This window comes from Nannobrachium achirus (genome assembly GCF_963921795.1).
Source record: "Nannobrachium achirus genome assembly, chromosome: 19".
In the NCBI taxonomy this organism is placed as follows: Eukaryota; Metazoa; Chordata; class Actinopteri; order Myctophiformes; family Myctophidae; genus Nannobrachium; species Nannobrachium achirus.
In genome coordinates, this window is record NC_137826.1 from 31,525,608 (window position 1) to 31,547,213 (window position 21,606).

Consider the following 21,606-nt stretch of genomic DNA (forward strand, 5'->3'; position numbering starts at 1 on the left):
TCTTCCCTCCATCACTCATTTCTATGTACGTGGATAAACACCTGACAGTGCTGTAATCCACGGGAGATGCTCGGTAATCCAGAGCGAGCAAAGAGCTGAGATTAACAGAGATAGATGTGGGAGGGGCAGGATTGCTGCAGAGCAGAGCGGGTGGGAGCCAAGCAAAAACGGTGGAGAGAGATTGCTTGCTCATGACAGTGTAGAGCTCCATGCTGCTCAGGGATTGGTGCACATAAATAGCCGTCCAATCACACGTGGGGGGGACAGGGAAAACAACAAGACTAGAGGAGAGCTGGTGAAAGAAGGAAACGGCTATGAAAAAGAGAGGGAGAGGGTAAAATAGAAGAGGGACAAAGCAGAGGAGAAGAAGAGGCTGAAGGATGAGTCAAAGCAGAGCTCTGATCAGTGAGCATCTCGGCTGAGAGCGACGGGAGGAGAGAGACGGAGAGAGAGAGAGAGAGAGAGAGAGAGAGAGATGAGCAGGAAGAGGCTGGTGTACAGCCATCACGGACAGCATCCATCAGGTCAGTCAGCCATGCTTTGAGACCTGGAGCAGCAGGGCTCTACGCACACGACACACAGGCCTATAGCATCAGGCCTGAACCAGGCCCCTAGCTGCCACCGACGGGAAGAAGACTCACACACGGCAGCCTTCGCACACAGGAGCCATGAGAACCTCCAGGAAGGGCAGTGTGGAGATGCCCGCGTTCATGCGGCAGCTGGCGAAAGAGACAGAGAAGAGGGTCAGCTCTTTCTTCAAGGGGGGGCGTGGAGGCGCAGTAGGGGAGGGGGGGCAGTCCAGGGATGGAGAGGGAGAGGAGGCCATTCCGAGCCCCTACCTGGACCATCCTGTTCTGGATAAACTGACCGAGGAGGGCTGCTCTCGCTGGGGCCTGACCTACGCCCTGGGCAGCATGCAGGGCTGGAGGGCCAACATGGAGGACTTCCACAACTGCGTTCCACAGCTGGGTGGCGAGCTGGCAGGCTGGAGCTTCTTTGCTGTGTTTGATGGGCATGCAGGCAGTAGTGTAGCACAGTACTGCTCCCAGCACCTGCTGAGTCAAATCCTGTCTACAGGTGAAATACACCCCCCCTCCACACACACACACACACACACACACACACACACACACACACACACACACACACACACACACACACACACACACACACACACACACACACACACACACACACACACACACACACACACACACACACACTATCCTTTTGTTCTCATTCTAACATGAAATCAATAAATACAGTAATCAACATTAGTTGAGAATTCAATATCATCATTAATTGTCTATTATGTTTTGCTAATTGTATCTCTTATCTTAACGATAAGATATAGCAGTCACTGGACTCTTTGCCATAAGTTAATAGACTTTTTGTTCACTTAGGTGGAATGGGGCCAGAGGATGACCCAGGGAGAGTAAGAGGCGGCATCATAGAAGGCTTCCTGCAAACAGACAAGCACCTGCACACTGTTGCACGGCGAGAGGGCTGGGAGAAAGGGGGCACCACCGTGGTGTCCACGCTCATCTCGCCGTGCTACATCTACTTTGCCAACTGCGGCGACTCGCGGGCCTTACTGTGCCGGTCCGGGCAGGTGTGCTTCTCCACCGAGGACCACAAACCTTACAGCCCTCTGGAGAGGGAGCGCATCGAGAGCGCAGGCGGCTCGGTGTCCCTCCAGCGGATCAACGGTTCCCTGGCCGTGTCCCGTGCCCTGGGGGACTTCAGCTACAAGGGCGCGGAGAACCGACTCGCCAACCAACAGATGGTCTCTCCGGAGCCGGAGGTGTACGTAGTGGAGCGGTCGCCTGCGGACGAGTTCTTGGTGCTGGCCTGTGACGGGGTGTGGGACATGATCTCCAACGAGGAGCTGTGTGCCTTCATCCACAGCCGGCTGCGCGTCTGCACTGACCTGAGGGATGTCTGCGCTCAGGTCATCGACCTCTGTCTCTATAAGGTCAGAACCTCTTCCTGTCACTGGTACACTGTAGGCCTAAAGGGGGAAATCTCGCTCTTTCGATGTGTCATTCTTTCGACAACCAGCATTGGCAGGTTAGCTACTCATCCGCGTCACGGTTACTGAGGTTAGGGTTAAGGTTTGGGTTAGGTTTAGGCATAGAGGTTGACATTCACCCGTGTCGGCAGGTTAGATACTCACCAGCGTCAGGGTTACTGATATTAGGGTTAGGGTTTGGGTTAGGTTTAGGCATAGAGGTTAACATTCAGCCACCAAAGCCAGCAAAGCTAGGCATAGTGCCGGAGATAAGAGTAGGGACAAATGTGACGTGACGGACAGACGGACAGACGGAGGGACTGACAGACAGCCTGTGGAGGTTTTCATATTAACTTGCGACCTGACGGTAGCAATAATACACACATAAATGTATACAAAATGGACCCTCTCATTGTTAAAGTAATATTTATTTGGTAGATTAATAATCTGGCATTTTAAACTGGGTTGTTATGGTAGTGCATTAGGTTCAATTATATAATGAATTGACTGTTACTGTATGTCTCATGTCACACTGTTATGTAATAACAAGCCCTCAGCTTGGACATGCACATTGACCTGAAAACATCACTATCTTTCCCACACTTCAATGCCTCATTTACAGCTTTGGCCAATCCTATGGTTCCGCTGGGTCTTTGGGAGACCAGTGGTAATGTCAATACTCAGTAAAATACTCAGTGTTCATTTATCTCTGAGAGTGAAAAGAATCCCACATGGACAAGTCCATCTTTTATAGCCTGGCAAGCCAGCCTCATACTGTGCATTCACTCATTCGTTCCTTCCCACAATATGAGTCTGACCTATAGGCAGCTTGAGAAGTGGGCGGGAGTATTTGCCTTGACAGACAGACTCCTCTAACCAATCAGCGTAGCAAAACATCTGACGACATCACAGTGCAGCAAGTCGGAAGAACGGCAAACACATCTTTTCGGCCGATGAACTCCGCTAGCGCATACTCCTGTTCCTTTTTAATTGTTGTAATTGTTTCTAACTCTGGAACAACTTCACTTTTTGCTTGTTTTATCGTTTCAGCATTAACTGTTATACTTGTTGCATCGAGGGCAGCCATTGTTGTTTTGAAAATGCTGCAGCATGTATTCTACGTCACCGTCCAACACATGGACCAATCAGGGGAAGCTTTTCACTTGTTGTGCGGACAGCAGTTGAAACGAAGTCACTGATTGGCCCCAATCATTTTCTGATTTCTCATACTCGGTGCCTATAGGCCTGAGTCAAGACCTGATACTGGGGAAGGAATGAGTGAGCACAGTATCAGGGCTGGCTTGCCAGGCTACATCTTTTATCGTTTGTACAGTACAACTGAGGGGGATTCTACCAAAGTTCACTCATCAAAAGATTGAAATCGTGTGTAATATCGTTGCTGTTGGGTGGAAACCTTGAATGTCCAAAACTGTTACTTTTCAGGAAATGGAAAAAATACAATGTAGTTATTATTTAGTCGCAAGCTCTGTTAATACTATCCAGTAAGACGGCTGAGGGGGCGAGGTCGCGCCATGTCTTGGCCATCTGGCCAGTGATGTATATCAGACCAGTTAACCATATATGGAGACCTCTGGTACCCATATATGGAGATCCCTTGTACTCTATTTGGAGATACGCTGTGAGACCCCAAACATGCTTACTCAGTTAATCGTTATGTGAAATTCCTATGACGTCTATGACATCTGACATCATACATACAATCCCTTTTATGCCCATATATGGAGATCCCTGTCTGTAGAACCAGCCACACAGATATGGGCTGTAGTGTGGTATGTTCCCGATGTTGCCTCCATATATGGGCATTCCCATATGAAGTCCTGTTAGATATGGGTTTAATATTGATGACATCAGGGATCTCCATAAAAGGGAATCTGTTAGTGTGGTTCCCCTGACATCACAGTGATATCAGAGCGTGTCAAATCCCGGCTCCTCCTGTCAACATGTCGAAGTGTCTTTGGGCAAGACACTGAACCCCGTGTTGCCTCCAATGGTGTTACCTCGCCAGTTGCCATTATTGGTGTGTGAATGTGGGAAGTGAGGACGCTGGTGTTGACAGTTCGCAGCTTCAATTTCCAATGTATGAATGAATGGACCATTGTACAGTAAAGCGCTTTGAGTTCGCAACTTGCTTAGGAAAGCACATACAAATGCAATCCATTATTATGTGTATGAGCACGGCTCTCCATACATGAAGATCCGTATTAATACATCTGGCAAATCTAGCAGATCTACAAGCACACAACGGATCGGCTGATTTCACTATTTTAAATCATTTTTTTAAATGATAAATGCAAAACAAACGGTTTTGGAGATACAAGGTTTCCACCCGACAGCGACGATATGCTGACATCACATGCATCACATCACATACTACTGTAGGCTGCTGTGAGGACAGCCAGGGCACCCATGCTCCTTTTAACTTGTTCTTCACAGGGGAGCTTGGACAACATTAGCATCATCCTGCTGTGCTTTCCTGGTGCCCCCCAGCTCTCAGCAGAGGCATTACACCAGGAGGCTGAGCTCGAGGACTTGCTGGAATCCAAAGTAGCAGGTGCAGACATGTGGGGGCCACTCTGTGGGGGCTCTGGTACAACATTGGGGCCATTATCAAACACCACTAGGGCTATCACAATCATGACATTTAACTTTACTAGTCCATACCTATTATGAGCACCCTCACCCGCACGTGCGACCCCTCGCAAAACGGGCGCATATGGTAATGGTCAATGCCAGTGTGAAAATTCAGATCAATTGCTCCAGGAATTCTCACACAAATTGCGATTAGGCTACTTAATTAATGATTTAATTGCGTTTTTGGCTTTGAATGTTGGAACATAAATAAAAATGACATTTCTGTTTGGCTTTTGGCTTTGTGACCAACACTTTCACTGGGCAGATGAAGAAATGACTCACAAATGTAATAACTTTGTACTAAATATAGAGGAAATAGCGGATCTACAAGCTTACAAAGCATCGCAATGCAAAGTTTGCGTTGTAAACTTGTGGATCAGATCGGCTATTAGAAAATGGATGGACATTTTTCAACGTACAACAATGTAATAATTGCAATTAGGCTATATTATATAGTCCTTGTGACAGGCCTGATCACCATACATCCTGAAATGAATTGTCAACTTAAATGTTAATGTAACGTGTTGTTTCACTGTTTCAGATCGTTTCAGTGTAGGCCTCCTATGTGTAACAATGTTTAAGAAAGTTTATCCATTTATTTAGAATTTGCAAGAATGAATTGATGCATTACTATTAAGCCTCTACTGTTTTAGCAATTCATCCCCGCTAACATTTTAAAGCCTGTCTCCCTAACTTGCTCTTATGTTTTGTTAATGACCCTCTAATAGAGATTTATGAGGAGCTGAGTGCCACTGGGGAAGAGCCTGACCTACTATCTGTCCTCACAGTTCTAGCATCCACTGTCATCCCTGGACTACCACCAGGGGGAGGCATACAAAGCAAGTAAGAGAATAAACATTGTTTGTCTATTATTGTTGTATAGTGTTTTATCCACCTGTTTCCAGGAGAATTTCCTATAGAGTTATGTGTGGGACACATCCGGAGAACAGCAGACATACAAGCTCACGTCGCGTCGCAGATGCAACCGCTGTGAGCTTGTAGATCACACTCGGCTGCTGCGCCGGAACTGCCGCACACCTTCTGCGCAATGTTTGAAATATGCTTTTCTATTTAGTTTTTTGTATTTTACATCATAAGTCCAATCATGAGTGTAGGACTGCTTCCTGTCAAAAAACTAAAACAGCAGTGCTTATATCAGCAATTAGATGCCAATCAATTTCAACCAATAATATGGCATCACCCATCAATCGATGTCCCACACAGAGATTCATTATGCCCTCTGGGGGATCTGTGTAGGGCTATATGCTATAGTAAAGGCCTTACACAGTAAACAAACATGTAGTTCGAGTGGCCCAGGCGGACCATGGTACTCGGCATGCTCAGGATGAGTGCTTATGAACGCAGGGTGAAAGACTTATAGATGGCAAGATATTGCAGAGCTTCACCCATCAGCTATTATTTGGCTGATAATAATTACTATAGAGCATGCAAGTCCTGTAATCGGCTGGGTATGTATGTATGTATGTATGTATGTATGTATGTATGTATGTATGTATGTAGGTGTCTCCCCTTTTTGAAGACCGTAGCCATGAAATGGCTGGGATTCTGGAAATGTATGTACTGTATGTATGTCAAATCAAAAAAAGTCCTGCATTGAGTTCAATGGGGGAGTGGGAATGTATGTACAGTATGTATGTCAGTGTCTCATCATTAACTGCCAATAAGGGACCAGCATTCCTGGTGATGTCAGCAGAGTTTGGTATATAAGAGCGTTCTTGGTAATGTCTACATTAACATCCAATGAGGCCAGCAGCGCACACCTCGTGGCGCGCTCTGCTTGGCACCCCGGCAGAGTGCAGTTCTAAGTCATTATTATTTAGACGTTGTAATTTCTCACTCTCTTAGTCTTAGTTCAATCCATAAGGAGAACTATGGTAAACTCATCAAAAGGATCAAACTTGATCTTCAGAGATCAAGAAAGTTACCTCTTTCACTTGAGGGTCGGATCGAAACAGTTAGGAAAATTGTCTTTGCATGCGTGTGCATGATATGAAGAGGTTTATGGATAAATTACATAATGTCACTTTTTGCCTTACAGGAGGAACTGCATAATTTCAGCTTATTATCAGAAGAGAGAGACATATAGGCCCACACCAACCAATGTAAGTAAATATCATTATACTGTGTGTGTGTGTGTGTGTGTGTGTGTGTGTGTGTGTGTGTGTGTGTGTGTGTGTGTGTGTGTGTGTGTGTGTGTGTGTGTGTGTGTGTGTGTGCGCATGCGCGTGTGCGTGCGTGTGATGATATATTTACTGATTACTTCCTTTATTCCCCTAGGGTTTGGGTGGATCTTGAAAAATCCATTGAGGATTAATCTCCAAGGATCCACATGGAGTATAAATAATGTCAGTACTAGAACTTTATGTGTGCAATTTGAAAGGGGGTAAGAAGCTTTTTGTGTCCCACCACCTGAGCCAAGCAACAACCTATCATAACAAATAGGCCTACAACAAATATAAGTGTGGCAAAGTCTGACACATTTTATATTTATACAACAAGGAAGAATATTTTGGCTTGCGTAGAGAAATGGCCCAGCAACAACTCGCTGCCTCATATTCAAAGAACAAATTATATGGAGATCAATTCACATTTTTACTACCGTAGGTGACTGTGTCTCAGCTATAATGTGAAAACAAAAGTATTTTTTATCACTATGTGGCATTGTATTTCAGGTTGATATTGTAAAAATAGTATTCGATTATTAAATGTTTAAATTTGGTCTGCTCGCCTCTTGTTAACCAGGCAGGGAAGGTGTTTTGTCTTGGCTCACAAATTGACTAATATTAAAAGGATGGCACCCTCAGTGTCACTTGTTAACTTGTTCTTGATAATAACATGTGACATGTTCTACTGAAATCAGTCAGATATCACGGAAAACACCTTTTTTGAGCAACTTGAAGATGAGATTGTAAACTTTCTAAGGATGCCAAAATATTTTTTTGTATTGCAAATATTCAGAGAGGGCTCTACTTATATAACATTTGTCCGCAAACTCTATTTTTGAGAAAAACAGGCTCAGTATAGTGTTAGAAAAGAGAGGCTGTACACATGAGACATGACTTAGACATAAAACAAGGTTTTGACATGATGAACTTCAGCAACATGATTTTTCAAGTTTACAGTGCAATTAAGTCTATTTGGGGTACCTGGGGGAATATGCGTAGAAATCTTTCCCAATGTTGTTGTAATCGCAAAGAAAAGTTAAAACATGCAGTATATCAGTATTAAATATTTAGTAGGCATCCATGTAAGGTCCTTCAAACAAAGGTAGGGTAAGTAATTTTCTTTGGATAAAATAAGTGTTAAATAGCTCTATATTCTGATAGTATCATTGCTATAGGGTGTTTGTTCAGTAACAGGAGTCTCCATGTCTCTCCAGCTATTTATTAAACATAAAATGCATTTTCAGGCCAGGATACCAATTTTATCCAATCAGGATAGAGATTCAGACAGGATACAGAATAAACAAGTGACATTGGAAGCAGGGACGTGCTGGCCATTGGGAAAAGCGGGGCAACTCCCGAACGGCCGGTTCATTCCAGGCCGGCCATTAGGAAAAAAATAAAAATAAAATGTCGTCCTTCGTTCCATTTTGGGGGCTGGGCGGCCAACAAAGTAAATCGTCACTGTCGGGCAGAAACCTTTTTTTTTTTCAAAGCAAAGCCCTGCTTCATCATACAAGGCTGTCGCACAAAAGTAGTGAAAACAGCAGATCTACAAGCACACAACGCCTCGCGGTGCAAGGCGTTGTGTGCTTGTAGATCGTCTGTTTTCACTAGTTTAAATCATTTTTAAAATGATAAATACAAAACAAACGGTTTTGGACATACAAGGTTTCCACCCGACAACAATGAAATATAACTCATGTAATTGGCCCACTGGCTTGTCACTTGTCATGATCTGAAATGGCAAATCTTTGAGTAGCAGCAGCGCTATAGAGAGATCTCTCTCTATAGCGCGCAATGAGGGCCTCTCCAACTCTTTTTCCCGGGCTGAAACAGGGGCCCAGCACGTCCCTGATTGGAAGTGATGATGCAAATAAATTAGCAGACAAAATTGGAAATGTAACACTATAAATATTACGCTGAAATGCATACTCTCTCCTGATTGGCTGAAAATGTGTCACCTCTAAGTAACCTTGTAACAAAAACGTGTTTGTTTTAAACAAAAAAATATCACTTACCCTACCTTTATGGTCCCTGTAGTTCAAATGGTTATGGATGATCCGTACTGTGCTGCCTTATTGTTGTATGTAAATGAGTACAGTATCTAAGTATTTTGAACATTTGGTGACTGGGACAGATCCTATAGATCAGAAATAGAGAGGCCATAAGGTTTATAAACATCTTACTGTATTGTTATGTTTGGAATGACCAGTGACCTTGCATTCTATGTATAGACGTTACATGTTAAGAGTTGTGGTTGTTATCAGCCTGAATAAAGATTATTTGACTAACTGCTGGATCTACAATTTACAGTAACTAACATCTATTCCATAATTCCACCTTTTGACAGAAGTGTTCATTATTTAGAATACCACTAAAGAAGAACTCTAATGATTGTTAAAATGTTCTGATGTTGTCCTGTGTCCAAAGATCGGAAGCCATCAACAGATTAAGAGGATTTATTTATTTTTGAACCCCAGCATCCATATTCTTGGGGGAACATTAGCCAAAAATAGCAGATTTGCTGACATGCAGGGCATTGCGACGTGTTGTGAGCCTTTAGATCGTCTATTTTTCGCAAAGAGATTTGGTGTTGATGAGAAACTAGAAATGACAAATTTATACTATCAGGTTGCACTTATGACGTTCAAACAACTAAATACTATCCTAAAATATGTTAAAAGTAAATTCCGTGCCACAAAAACTAAGTTTGAGAGCGTTTAAGAAGGTAAAGATTACAGCAGTGAAGCCAACAACAACGGCCGCTTGTTCGGCTTCATTGGTTTCGATTCGGAAACCCTTGTTCTTGCTGATGACGCGCTGATGACTAGCACCAGTCCACCAGTCGCTAGTCTGAAAGGATTATGCCTTGTATATATGTCACGGTTTGTTAGAGAAACAGGACGGTCGAGAAACGGAGCACTCGTCGTGCAGCACGGGGCGGAACGGAGCCGCTCGATTGTCCACGACATTGCAAGCGGCGCGCAGGCCAGCGGACCTTGGTCCTGCTCTTCGCCCCCGAGCACCGCAGGTGCGAGTGGCCGCGAAGAGCGGGCCAGGGCCGCGCGGCGCTCCGCTGGCCGCGCGGCCCTGGCCCGCTCTTCGCGGCCACTCGCACCTGCGGTGGTACGAAGCCGTGGTGAATGCAATCGTTATATTTATGCCCAGGCCGTAAGGCCTGGGCAAGCCCACGATAAACGCCCTGTCCAAGTGACTACAATGGAGCTAATGGCTAGGCTAGGCTAGGCTAGGCTAGGCTAGTAAATAAAGAAAGAGTCGCAAACGAGTGACGTCAGCGCCTTCACTAGTGAATGGCTGTCGCATTATAACTCTATGGGCTGTCGTCGCCACCTGGTGGTGATTGGTGTGTGGTGAACGACAAAACAAGCGCTCTTACATAGAACGTCCTGAGTTACCCAAACATCCGGTAACATATACAGCACTGGTCACCCAGAGCGCACTGGCCAATACAAACTAATACGTGAGTGCGCCTCCGGAGCCAATTCAGGTCCAAGTCTATAGGTTTCAAGTGGTTAATATGAGCTTTCTTTTTAATTTGAAAATACAATTCCAATACAATGCATATTCATCAAGGTGTGTAAGAGGACTTGTGTCTTTTAACGATTGAGGAGGCAAATGCACATTATGCATAGGCTTGTACATTCACTCATACTGACTATTCAGGCCTTGGTTTTTGAGGATCTCACAGGAACATCTACAGCGCTCTTAAATCAGCTTTCCTTTTCAAGAGGCCCTTCATTGCTTCCTCTATCTGATTGCCTGTGAGCCAATGGCTTATGAGCCAATCACTTCAGGATATCAAACCCCTCTTCACAATGATGTTCTGCAAATTATATGCATCTGTCTATCCTGTCTGCCCACAGAAAAAGACTTATCTGATGAATGCCTGGAATCCATGATGTTTAGAAACACTGGTGTAGAAAAGAATATAAGATGCAGGTCTGCTAGTATCCACATATACTGTATATCCACATATACTGTCGCTTCCTGCTTTTGGTGTTGAACAAATAGCATTGAAGGGAAAAAAAATAACAGCAACTTGTCTTATCTTGGTACGATATATAGAATCCAAAGTGATTTAGAGATGTACAGCAATGTCCTCCAGAAAACAGCGCCATTGAAGAAAGGATCATGCTCTTCCCTTTTGTGTGTGTGTGTGTGTGTGTGTGTGTGTGTGTGTGTGTGTGTGTGTGTTGGGGGGGGGGGGGGGACGGGGGACTACCTGTCCACACTGGTTTCCTGCAGGCGATTATTCATGATGGCAAAAGCACCCACACCCCCAGAGAATCCATTTTGGTGCACGTGGCTCTGCAGTGGGCCATGGCGAGCCGTGTCGCTCAGTTGCTTCTGCAGCAGAGCCAAAGACACCTTGTTGGACACCATGAACTCATTCACTGAGATCATTTCCCCAGACAGACGCCGGCCCACATATGCACCGTCACCAGCTGTTTCAGCCTCAGTCTCACTGTCACACGCCACCTCCACTGAGGCGTTTGTGTAGCGGTGTTGCCCTGCGGGGCAGTGGGACGGAACGGGCTGCACGGCATTGCATCTGACGCGCCGGCGGCCCAGCTGCGCGGGCGGATGCCTCGGGGGGCGGCGTTTGCGCGGGAGGCAGGGGCAGCAGTGACAGGCGCAGCAGCAGTGCCACATGGGGCAGGCCAGCCTGGCCAGGATCCAGTTGAGCGTTTGCTTGATGACGATGGAGATGACATTAAACAGGGAATAGATGCAGCACACCCCCATGAAGATGAAAAGGCCATTCCCGAGGCGGTAGGCGCCCGGGGCCTCGTACTGCTGCCGCTGGCTGCTCACCAGGTCCCCGAAGCCGATGGTGCTGAAGGCCACGAAGCAGAAGTAGAGGGAGTCCACGTAGCTCCAGTCCTCCATGGAGCAGTAGAGTGTGGAGGCGCTGCACGCGATCACCACGGATGCAACTCCCAGGATCAGCATCACGTAGTAGACGGAAGGTTTCCATCCCTCCAGGCTGTCCTCTTCCACGTCGGACTTCCGCTCCGATAGCGCGCCCACGCCAGAGGTCCTCAGCCGGCGCTCGTGACACCAGCGCATGACATAGGCCAGCATGGTGATGATCCTCTCAAGGAACAGGTTGAAGAAGAGGATGGTGGCGGCACAGCCAATGAGACCATAGAAGATTAAGAATATCTTTCCGGCTATCGTGGCTGGGGTGGTCATACCGAAGCCTTGAAAAGAGGAACATAAAAACAATGTTAACTTTGCAGCGTCACAATGCAAATGCTGTGTGATGCCTATGGATTGGAGCTCTATTAAGTAGTGCACTAAAACTTCGATTAGGTCTCAGATTTATAAGTAATGACTGAATTACTCTACACTCGTTTGAGTGTAGACTAGACTGTTGTCTACACTCTTCTCTGCGATAATGAAAAGATCATGTGCTGTGGCACTCACCAATGGTGGAAACCACTGTGCCTACAAAATAGAAAGCCCCGGAGAAGTCCCAGCGGGGTCTCAGGGCGTCCACCCTTATCCCGGCTCCGTTGGCCTGCTCATACTGACGTAGCAGGGTGTGCAGGGCACTCAGGCTGACCCTGTACTGCTGGGTGAAGTTGTCCAGCTGCTGTTTCCAGAGGTGACGGGCGTGCAGCTCAAAGGGGTGTTCCAGAGCAGAGAAGATGGCCGCTCCACACAGCAAGTAGAGCAGTATGAGGCCGGCGAGCAGGCAGAAGCGGGCATTATCTTCATTCATGGACCGCCGGGAACAGCAGCCGACACCACTCCTCCTGTGAGCCATGATGACTGCAGCTGCCCAGGTGGACCACTGCACCAACATGCACTGTCTCCACCAACAGGGTCAAAACACTACGGTCACAGGATGACCATCAGTCATTTTCAAATAATACTGTACTTTAAGATGACATCGCAGCGTGGACGTTTTCCTTGTTAGGGGAACTGTGAGTCACTATGTTGATTTAGATGAATGGATAAATGGACATTGTCATGTTTCTGAAGCCACTGTAGCCTGTGGAGAGAACATGAGATACCTTTCTTGAATACATAATTATAGACTTATTTACTGTGACTACTTGAGCAAGACACTTAACCCCTGTCAGCTTCTGATAAGAAGGTGGGGGTGAGCAGATCGGTGTGTGAATGTGAATCTGAATGTAATGCACATTGTAAAGCACTTTGGAGAAAAGCGCTATATACTGTATAATCGCACCATTTACTCCGTCTGCTCCGACCAGTGCAAAACTAATATGACAACTGTAAAAATGCAAGTCTTATGATCTCTGTATTAACAATACATATTTCACCTTTGAAGTAGATTGTTTTGTCTGATAAATATCACAAATCTACAGTGTATCTGCAATCTAACAAAGTAGTATCGAGACAATGTAAAGAAGATTGAAACAAACCTGTTGATGAAATAGTCCATTGAATGAAAACGTCTGGTCTGCTGTGCTTGCATCACAGATCTGCTGGAGAATGGCCAGTGGGAGGAGGCGTCTATTTTCTATTAAGTGAGAGGCTGTCTGATGTGTCCACTTTAGTATTGACATCATTCATAGACACCCCCCTCCCCTCTCCGCGCGCCTTCTGCTTTTGAGTGTAGCCTACCTACGCTGGTATATTCAGGTGGAAAGAAACTATGTAGGCTACATGTATTATTATTTCAGCATGTCAGTTTTTCCAATACTTATACAGTAGGCCTACTTGGGCCACTCCACTACATCTAAGAGGCAATTATAGCACTTTTTACTCTACGACAATTATTTGAAAACTTTTGTTACTTTGTAGATTTAGATTTTATTTATAATGCACTTTACCACATACTTTGGTAGGCAGTCATAGCTGCTCGGAATGGGATCTGAAAAATCAAACTTTTACATCTTGATCACATGACCCCAGAGGTAATGTGTACTGGTTTGTTTGAGTTTTGGACAAAATCTGTAGTTGCAAGAAAACGGAAAATGGCGGAAAATGTAGGTCTATGAAGAGTGAGAATTGAAGGGGAAAATATTTAATTGTAAGAGCTATGTTTCAAGAGTTGGCCTATTGGCCGAAACATTAAGTGGGCTGTTGTAGTGCCACCATGAGGCCAGCGTGAAAACTTTGGGTTGGAGGTTCTTCCTTGGATTTCTGTGACTGTCTGTTCAAAGTTTTCGCAGCAATCAGGAGCTGTGTTCATGTTTTATGGCATTTTGTGCAGAATGAGCCAGATGACAGGCCCTTGGCCTGAAAACGTTGAAGACCCCTGCCATAGATGACAGGGGAGACGTGGTGTGGATGATGTGTGGGTGGATTTGGACAGTATGGTCTCTTTATTCAGTCTGCTCTGCCTTTAATCTTGGAGGCGAGAGCAGGGAGTTCTTCTGCTTAGCTTTTGATGACTAAATGACCGAGTGAACAGGTGTGGAAGTTAGATATCGATGCTGTCAGGCAAAAACCTTGTATCTCCATATTCTATTTTTCTTTTTGTAAATTAAAGTCGTGAAAAAGTAGCACAAATGTTCCATTTCCTTAGCATCTAGGGAGTGCGCATTCAAAGTGCTCCACTGATGGTGGAGTTAAAATTACAAACACAAATTGGCCTGTTATAGTGGCATTTTTTCCCCTCTGCCTAGTGGGAACGTGTGTGCCCAATTTCTCCACGATTGCACACTCTGTTCATGATTTGAGGCATTTTGTGAAAAACCGAGCAATTCTGGAAGCCAATTTTAGCCAATCAGGATGGCATATGGAAAATCAGACAGATCCATGTTGATCACATGACTGTAGAGATACTGTCTATCGATTTGCATGATTTGTGGACAAAATCTGTAGGAGTTTGGTGTGTGTGCAGTGTTTTGCTGTGACCGGGCTGATGGCGCCAGAGATTAGCTGGTAACAAGACGGATGGACGCACACACGCACGCACACGCACGCACACGCACACACACACACACACACACACACACACACACACACACACACACACACACACACACAAACACACACGGACGGAGGGACGGACGGACGGACGGACGGACGGACAGGGACGAAACATACTCTCGTCATGCCTTTCGGCCTGGCGGAGACAAAATGTGTTGAAAGAAGTTGTAAAAAAGTAGAAAGAAACACATTTACTGTAAGTGGATGGTATTTTGGGAACATTTTAATTAAATCTTTAAAATGTTTTAATTTTAAAAATAGCAGTTCGACAAACACAAAGCATTGTGATGAGACAAAGGCTTAAGTGATTAATGTCAAGTTAATTCCAGTACATTTAGGCACAAACAAATTAGCTAAATATCTTGAAACAGTTGGTCTTCATAACATGTTGAGGTACCATTAAAATAACCTTGTTAAAAAAAGGAATTTGTTCAAAATTCTAAGGATACTTAGATCTTATAGCAGATTAAAAATAGAATTTAATTTAATTAAATGAAAAGACAGATAACAAGGCACAAGGTTTATTTTTGCATAATAGTCAAGCTTTGGCATCATTTGCTGATACAATGTGGCTTCATTTGAATAAGGATAAGTTGTCCACAGTCCATTAAGCATAAAACATTGTGGTTTATGAACTATAAGACGGCTGTTTATAGCAAACTAGGTTTGTCCATAAGTCTTGTATTGTTGGCATAATTAGTTTCTGAACTGCCAAGCAGGCTGTTTCCAGCCAGAAACGTCTGGCCTATTGTTGTTCAGACTGACGGTGGAAATTACTGGACTGCAGGCTTGTGTGAGAATGTCATGGGTTTTGAGTCGGAATGTGTAATGCAAGTTCAGTTACAGTATAATGTGAAGTATTGTAAGTGTCATCATTGTATTTTGGATTCATGTCAATTTGTGTTTTCAGATATTTATCCACTTGAACCGTCAATACTTAATAAACTTGACCTTTCATTCTGTACTTCTCTGTAAGTCTGCTCTTTTTCCCCTCTACGCCAAACCTCTTTGCCAAAAATAGCCGATCTACAAGCTCACAACGCCTCGCAGCTCTGAGCTTGTAGATCGGCTATTTATGGCTAAAGCTCTAGGGTTCTAAAGGACGCTAGGGTTCAAGTGGTTAATATAAAAAAGGCAAAAAAACGTTTCTACCACACAAAGATTTGGAGGACCCCCTGTAGTAACTCTGAGGACCCCCTAGGGGTCACGGACCCCCTGTTGAAGACCCTTGTAATAATTAATTGTGCTGTAAGTGCACTTACATGAATGTAATGTCATGTATGGTAAGTGCAGGTACTGTATACTGTACGTACTGTAGGTTAGTGTGGTCTGACTAAATGTACTACATTTATTACTTGTACTATTGCAGTTTACTACATGCACTACTTATACAGTTACAGTATAATGCAGTGGTTCTCAAAGTGGGGTCCGGAGACCCCTAGGAGTCCTTTCCAGGGGGTCCCCAGCAAAATGAGTTAATGTACCGGTATATAGCCTTTGTACGTCAGCTAATAAAACAAATCATATTTAAAAAAAGAATCTGAATTTTAATTTTAATAACACAAATCTTGTATGGGGGTCCGTGGCCAATTACATATTAATTTGGCAGTCATTGACATGAAAAGGTTTGAGAACCACTGGTATAATATAATGTACTGTAAGTGCAGTTTGGTCAAATCAGCATGAAGAGTGGATGTCACAGGAGCAGTCCTCCTCAGATGTCACAGCACATTGTTCTTACTTGCACACCTTGATACCTGTACATGCTGCTGGTGTAAGTTATGTGCTATAGTTCTATCCAGAGTCACTCCAATCCCAAACCTCCAACGCCGCTGATGTTGCAAGGAACCAATCTGGAATCCACTCAGAGTCCTGACCATTATAAGGTAGTTGGCAGTGACAGTTCCAGACCATTTCTGAAGTGGATTTCAGGCGAGGGACTGAAGAATGTTGGTCAGTATGTCAATGAGATTGTCCAGACCCCATAAGTAGCCATCTTCTCGATTCCCCTCTACCCAGGGAGTGCGATGGTCCAAGGTGAGGGGTCCTGGTAGGACCACAGTCTTTCCAAAATCGATCATCCAGACCCCTGTTTTCCCTGTGCCGTCATGGACAAACAACAAGGAGCTACCTACCACCTGTAGAGAGAGAAGTTTTTGTGCTGATTGTAGCTTGTAGTGTATGGTTTAACCACTCCACCTGACCTCCCTATTTTGTGCATGTCATTATTATAGGAGAAAATTATCTTATATTTTTTAAGATTTGTTTTGGGGCTTTTATGCATTTATTGGATAGGACAGTAGACTGACAGGAAATGGGGGCAGAGACGGGGAGTGACATGCGGCAAAGGTTGTCCGGATCGGGAATCGAACCGGAGACACCGTCAGGCATCATGGGCAATGCCTATGTGTGGTATACTTGGACCAGTAGGACAGCGGGCGCCCCAAATTATCTGCCTTTTCACTATTCATTGTATGATGAAGTAAATAGGCTTCAGTATTTTATACTTTATTTTATACTATTGCATATTTTTATGCAAATGACCATGTTGCTCACCGCAAATATGTTATTAGTGTGGTTGCTAAGGCATATTAGGCAACACACTATTGTATTCGGTCTGAGAATTTTCTCCCAGAAAAGTGAACCTGTGTTTTTTAAACTTTCTGAGAAATGTTATGCGGATTGGGCGGCTGCAGAAAGTGAAGCTTTTGGTCATGCTTCAGTTGACATAATACAATACCTAATATATATGGTAAGACAGAATTAATTTCCCACGGATTCCTCGTGACTTGCGTCACTGCAACCACACTTGCAATTTCCCAGAATTGCAGCTGTCTAGTTTCTCTTATTTTCTGCAAATGTCACAGGTGAACGACAACTAACTTTCCATTGTCACGCTCACAACATTTAGACTGCTAATGCGTTGCGGGTTCTAGGCCCAGAAGAGAGATTAGAAGTTTGCCTGGGACCCAAACTAGCGAGAACGCAATGCGTTGTCACGAAGCGATGCGTTGTGTGCTTGTAATATTTTGTGGTCTATTGTATAGGCCTACTATCAATAAAGGCAGAATAAGCAACAAAAAAAGAGAGAGCTAGACTTCATCCCACCTCATGCATTCTGAAGAAGTGTGACGTCTCCAGCACCCGACGTAACTGTTTCAGCCGCCTCAGATATCCCCGCTGAAGACAGAGCGAGAGAAGAGAACTTCAAAAGAGGGAACAAGAATGGAAACTTTGGAAGTAAATTCAAAGTCAAACTCACTCACCACAATTTGGGTGTTGGAATCAAAAAAGTTTTTCAGCGCCTCCACCACCTGCTCTCTACTTTTGGTCCTTTTAAAGTTTGTCTGACACACTCCATTTGCCTGCTGCAGAGGTAATTAGAAGACAAAGAACAGAATTCATTACTACAGTAAATGGAACTGTATGCCACTCTGTGGCACAGCAAATGCTTCCTCTTTGTTTTGAATGGCATTTGTACTTTCTGACAGGGCATCGAGAGACAGGATACTGGGTACAGTGACAAGCTTCTGAGCCGGAAGCCATCCAGGGATGTTGTGGTTATATCATGACAGTGACATGACAGTTGTTGTACCCTATCTTGACCATAGAGTCAGGGTCAGTTAGTCTGTCTATCTCCAAGTTTTTAAGTGCTTCATTTATCAGTATCACAAAGAAAACTCAAAATACCATAACTCAAAATACCATGACTTGTTTTTTTTTGCACATTATTGTTTTCTATTGTATTTATGTTATATTACCATTAAATGCCAGAAAATACCAATTATTTGGGGCCCACTTGCAGTTGTAATATCCCACTACACAACAGCCCACAGGTTGGGAATGACTGCTGTACTGTAGTAGTACTGTACTTACTCTCACTCCCTCTATCCGGAAACCCAGTGTTGTTGTGGAGCTCAGGCTCTCCCTCCACTGCATGTATCTTGTTTTGAGTACTGCCTGCTGGTCTCGCTCCTGGGCTGTGGGGGCACCAGGATCCACAGCCACCATCTTTTCATACATATCTTTACGCGGCTGAGGACGCTCCCTTGCCATCCGCAGCTCCTCCTCAAGGTATGTACTGTAAGAGACGGCCCCTAAGCACTGAGTCTATTTGCTCTTCTCAAGTATGTGACGTGAGCAGACAGTGTTTGATATCAAATATTGTATTTGGCTCATCTCAAAAGATGTTGTGCCAGGGGCCTCAAAATGATTCCAAATGTTTAAGTTTTTAAAATGTTTTTGACATTTTCAGATCTACAAGCTCACAATGTGTTGCATTGCGACACGGTGTGAGCTCTTGGGAAACCCCAGGTCACTTTGAGAACCACTCGTCTAGACATAAAATCTCTTACACTTACCGGCTGCCCATCTTGCAGTCCATTATGGCTGGAGTGTTGAAATGAGTTAGCAGATTATCCATCATGTTGTAATCCTGCTCGTCTCGCTGCACCACACCATGGTAGGCTGGCACAAACGGCTTCAGAGAGTCCTCCATCAGCCCCTGGAAACACAGTCGCTCCCGTTCGCAGAATCTCTTCAGCAGCAGACCATAGTCCCCTGCAAGGAAATTTCCTGCAAAAGAGGTGAAAAAGGGAAACAAAAAACTATATTTTGTCAGTTTAACGCAACACTTAGTTGCTTGCCTCAAGAAGGCAGCCGTGTAAAGCAGTGGTTTTCAACCAGTGGTCCTTGAGAGGGTTCCAAGTGGTCCCCAGCTAAATGATGGAGAATTGGTAACCAAATAGGCCTAGACTCTTATAGATCTTTAACTCTTGAGAGCGTAAAATGAAACCAAATGGACACTATATGGAAAAGTTAAATTATTGTTAAATGTCAGCATTACTTAATTTAAAAGAAGTCTATACAATTAGAGAATGTTGATTATTATTTAAGTTTTTGTTGGTTTTTATCAACGTTTGCCTGTTCTCTCTCCTATGGTAAAACATCAATACAACATTGGACCAATCCCCAATCACATACACACCCATCGTAACTGTTACAATGGGTGTGTATGTGATTGGGGATTGGTCCATTGTGGACAAAATCTTATCCATATTACAAAATATTCTTCCAAAAGGTTTTGGGTCTGAGAGGCTACATCACATCAAATGGTCGTCCATGGCTCAAATGCAGAATAAATAATGGACCTTGATAAGAAAAGGGGTTTACAAACCACTGGTGTAAAGCAAAGTTCGCAAAGCAATCAGTGATTCATGATCCATGATCCAACAAACCTGCATGTCCAACCACTTGTAGCCACTCCTGCTGCTGTTTCTCGGGGGCCTTGGAGATGGGAGATGAGATCCCCGGGCTGTTCTGTTCTTTCTTCCATGTGCTGCTGCTCTGCATGGGGAAGACAGAGCATTGGACCTTTAGACAGTCATTCCTCAACACGCATGCATGCCTCCGCCGCCTGCGACTGCATTCCACACGGCTTGTTTGTGCTTCAAGTGAAGTCTCTCCCCTGAGCACTGACAGACAGGACAGGACCTCAGACTTCAGACTCCACCACCCAAATCAACTTCTGCCTTACATGTATGCTGCGTCGTACGACGGTGTCGCATGCTGGGACTGGCAGAAAAATAAATAGTCGATCCACAAGCTCACAAAGCGTCACAGATGCGACCCGTTGAGAGCTTGTGAGTCTGCATGTTTTCCCGGCTCACCACACGGTCCTATGACGAAGTGTTACATCGGGCGTTATGGCTGTGTTATGTCTCCATGGTAACAGTCATTGACCACTGGTAGTCGACTGCAGTGGTGCAAGTAGGCTAACTAGGTACTTTTACTTAAGTACTCAGTACTTAGTACTGTAGGCCTACTTGGGGCGGCATAGCTCAGGGGTAGAGAAACTGGTATTAGAGCACGAAGGGTATAAATCCCGAAGGGTTCCCAGTTCGAATCCGGGCTCCCCCTGAGTTAATGTCGAAGGGTCCTTGGGCAAGACTCTGAACCCCTAATTGCCTCCGGTGAGCAGGTTGGTACCTTGCATGGCTTCCTCCGCCACCGGTGTATGAATGTGTGTGTGAATGGGTGAATGTAATGCACAATCTATGTAAAGCGCTTTGGATTAAAAGCGCTATATAAATGCACCATTTACCATTTACCATTTACTTAAGTACAATGTTGAGGTATTTGTAGACCTACTTTACTTGAGTATTTCCAATTACTTTTATTAGGTCTACTAAACATACATTCGCCACTTTCAGCCCGATATGTTTTGGCCATTTGAAAATAGCCGATCTACAAGCTCAAATGCATCGTGATGATATGCATTGTGAGCTTGTAGATCTGCTATTTTCTAAAGATTTTTATGCTTTTAAAATGGGACATTCTGCATAATGAATACTTTCTACGTTTGGTACTTTAAGTACATTTTGATACCAATACTTTTGTAGGCTACTTTTACTCAATTAAATTTAGAATTCCGGACTTCTACTTGTAACACAGTATTTCTACATTGCAGTAGCCTATGCTTTTACTTAAGTAGGCCTACAAAAGTACTTTTTCCACCATGCACTACAGAGGAGGGGGCTAATAGCTCGCTTATAGCCTATTATGCAACAGGTGCACACCACACGTTCATCAAACATTTACAGGCCGGAGTTTGTTTTCTACAAAAGCTCACACAATGGAATGTTGAGCACACTTTGTGTAGCCTGTGATCATGCTACATATTAAACCATCTCTTAGATACGAAATTATATTAGAAATGAGAAAACATCAGTCTATCTGCCATGTGAATGCATCTCAATTGCCCAACACCTGATCACTTAGAAAAATACAAACACAATTAACACACGAATACTACTGAATCTC

General features: G+C 44.3%; 3 protein-coding genes across 3 annotated transcripts; 1 reads left to right on the top strand and 2 right to left on the bottom strand.

Moving 5' to 3' along the window:
* Positions 1-668: 668 nt before the first annotated feature.
* Positions 669-6,979, top strand: ppm1nb (protein phosphatase, Mg2+/Mn2+ dependent, 1Nb (putative); the record flags this gene model as incomplete). Its single annotated transcript, XM_080749399.1, has 6 exons — positions 669-1,077; positions 1,404-1,975; positions 4,466-4,583; positions 5,392-5,506; positions 6,723-6,786; positions 6,962-6,979. 6 exons carry the CDS (start codon positions 669-671, stop codon positions 6,977-6,979), a joined length of 1,296 nt encoding a protein of 431 aa, XP_080605525.1.
* A 4,109-nt stretch (positions 6,980-11,088) lies between these two features.
* kcnk12l (potassium channel, subfamily K, member 12 like) lies at positions 11,089-12,679 on the bottom strand (the record flags this gene model as incomplete). The annotated part of the gene is made up of 2 exons (XM_080749608.1): positions 12,301-12,679; positions 11,089-12,074 (listed from the first exon to the last, which is right to left on the bottom strand). Exons 1-2 carry the CDS (start codon positions 12,641-12,643, stop codon positions 11,089-11,091), a joined length of 1,329 nt encoding a protein of 442 aa, XP_080605734.1. The 5' UTR covers positions 12,644-12,679.
* Positions 12,680-15,017: 2,338 nt separating this feature from the next.
* On the bottom strand, positions 15,018-20,408 carry itpkca (inositol-trisphosphate 3-kinase Ca). Its single transcript, XM_080749612.1, has 6 exons — positions 20,022-20,408; positions 19,146-19,359; positions 18,661-18,865; positions 18,051-18,152; positions 17,893-17,964; positions 15,018-16,922 (listed from the first exon to the last, which is right to left on the bottom strand). The coding sequence occupies exons 1-6, from the start codon at positions 20,134-20,136 to the stop codon at positions 16,713-16,715; spliced, it is 918 nt and encodes a 305-aa protein (XP_080605738.1). The 5' UTR covers positions 20,137-20,408; the 3' UTR covers positions 15,018-16,712.
* Positions 20,409-21,606: the final 1,198 nt, after the last annotated feature.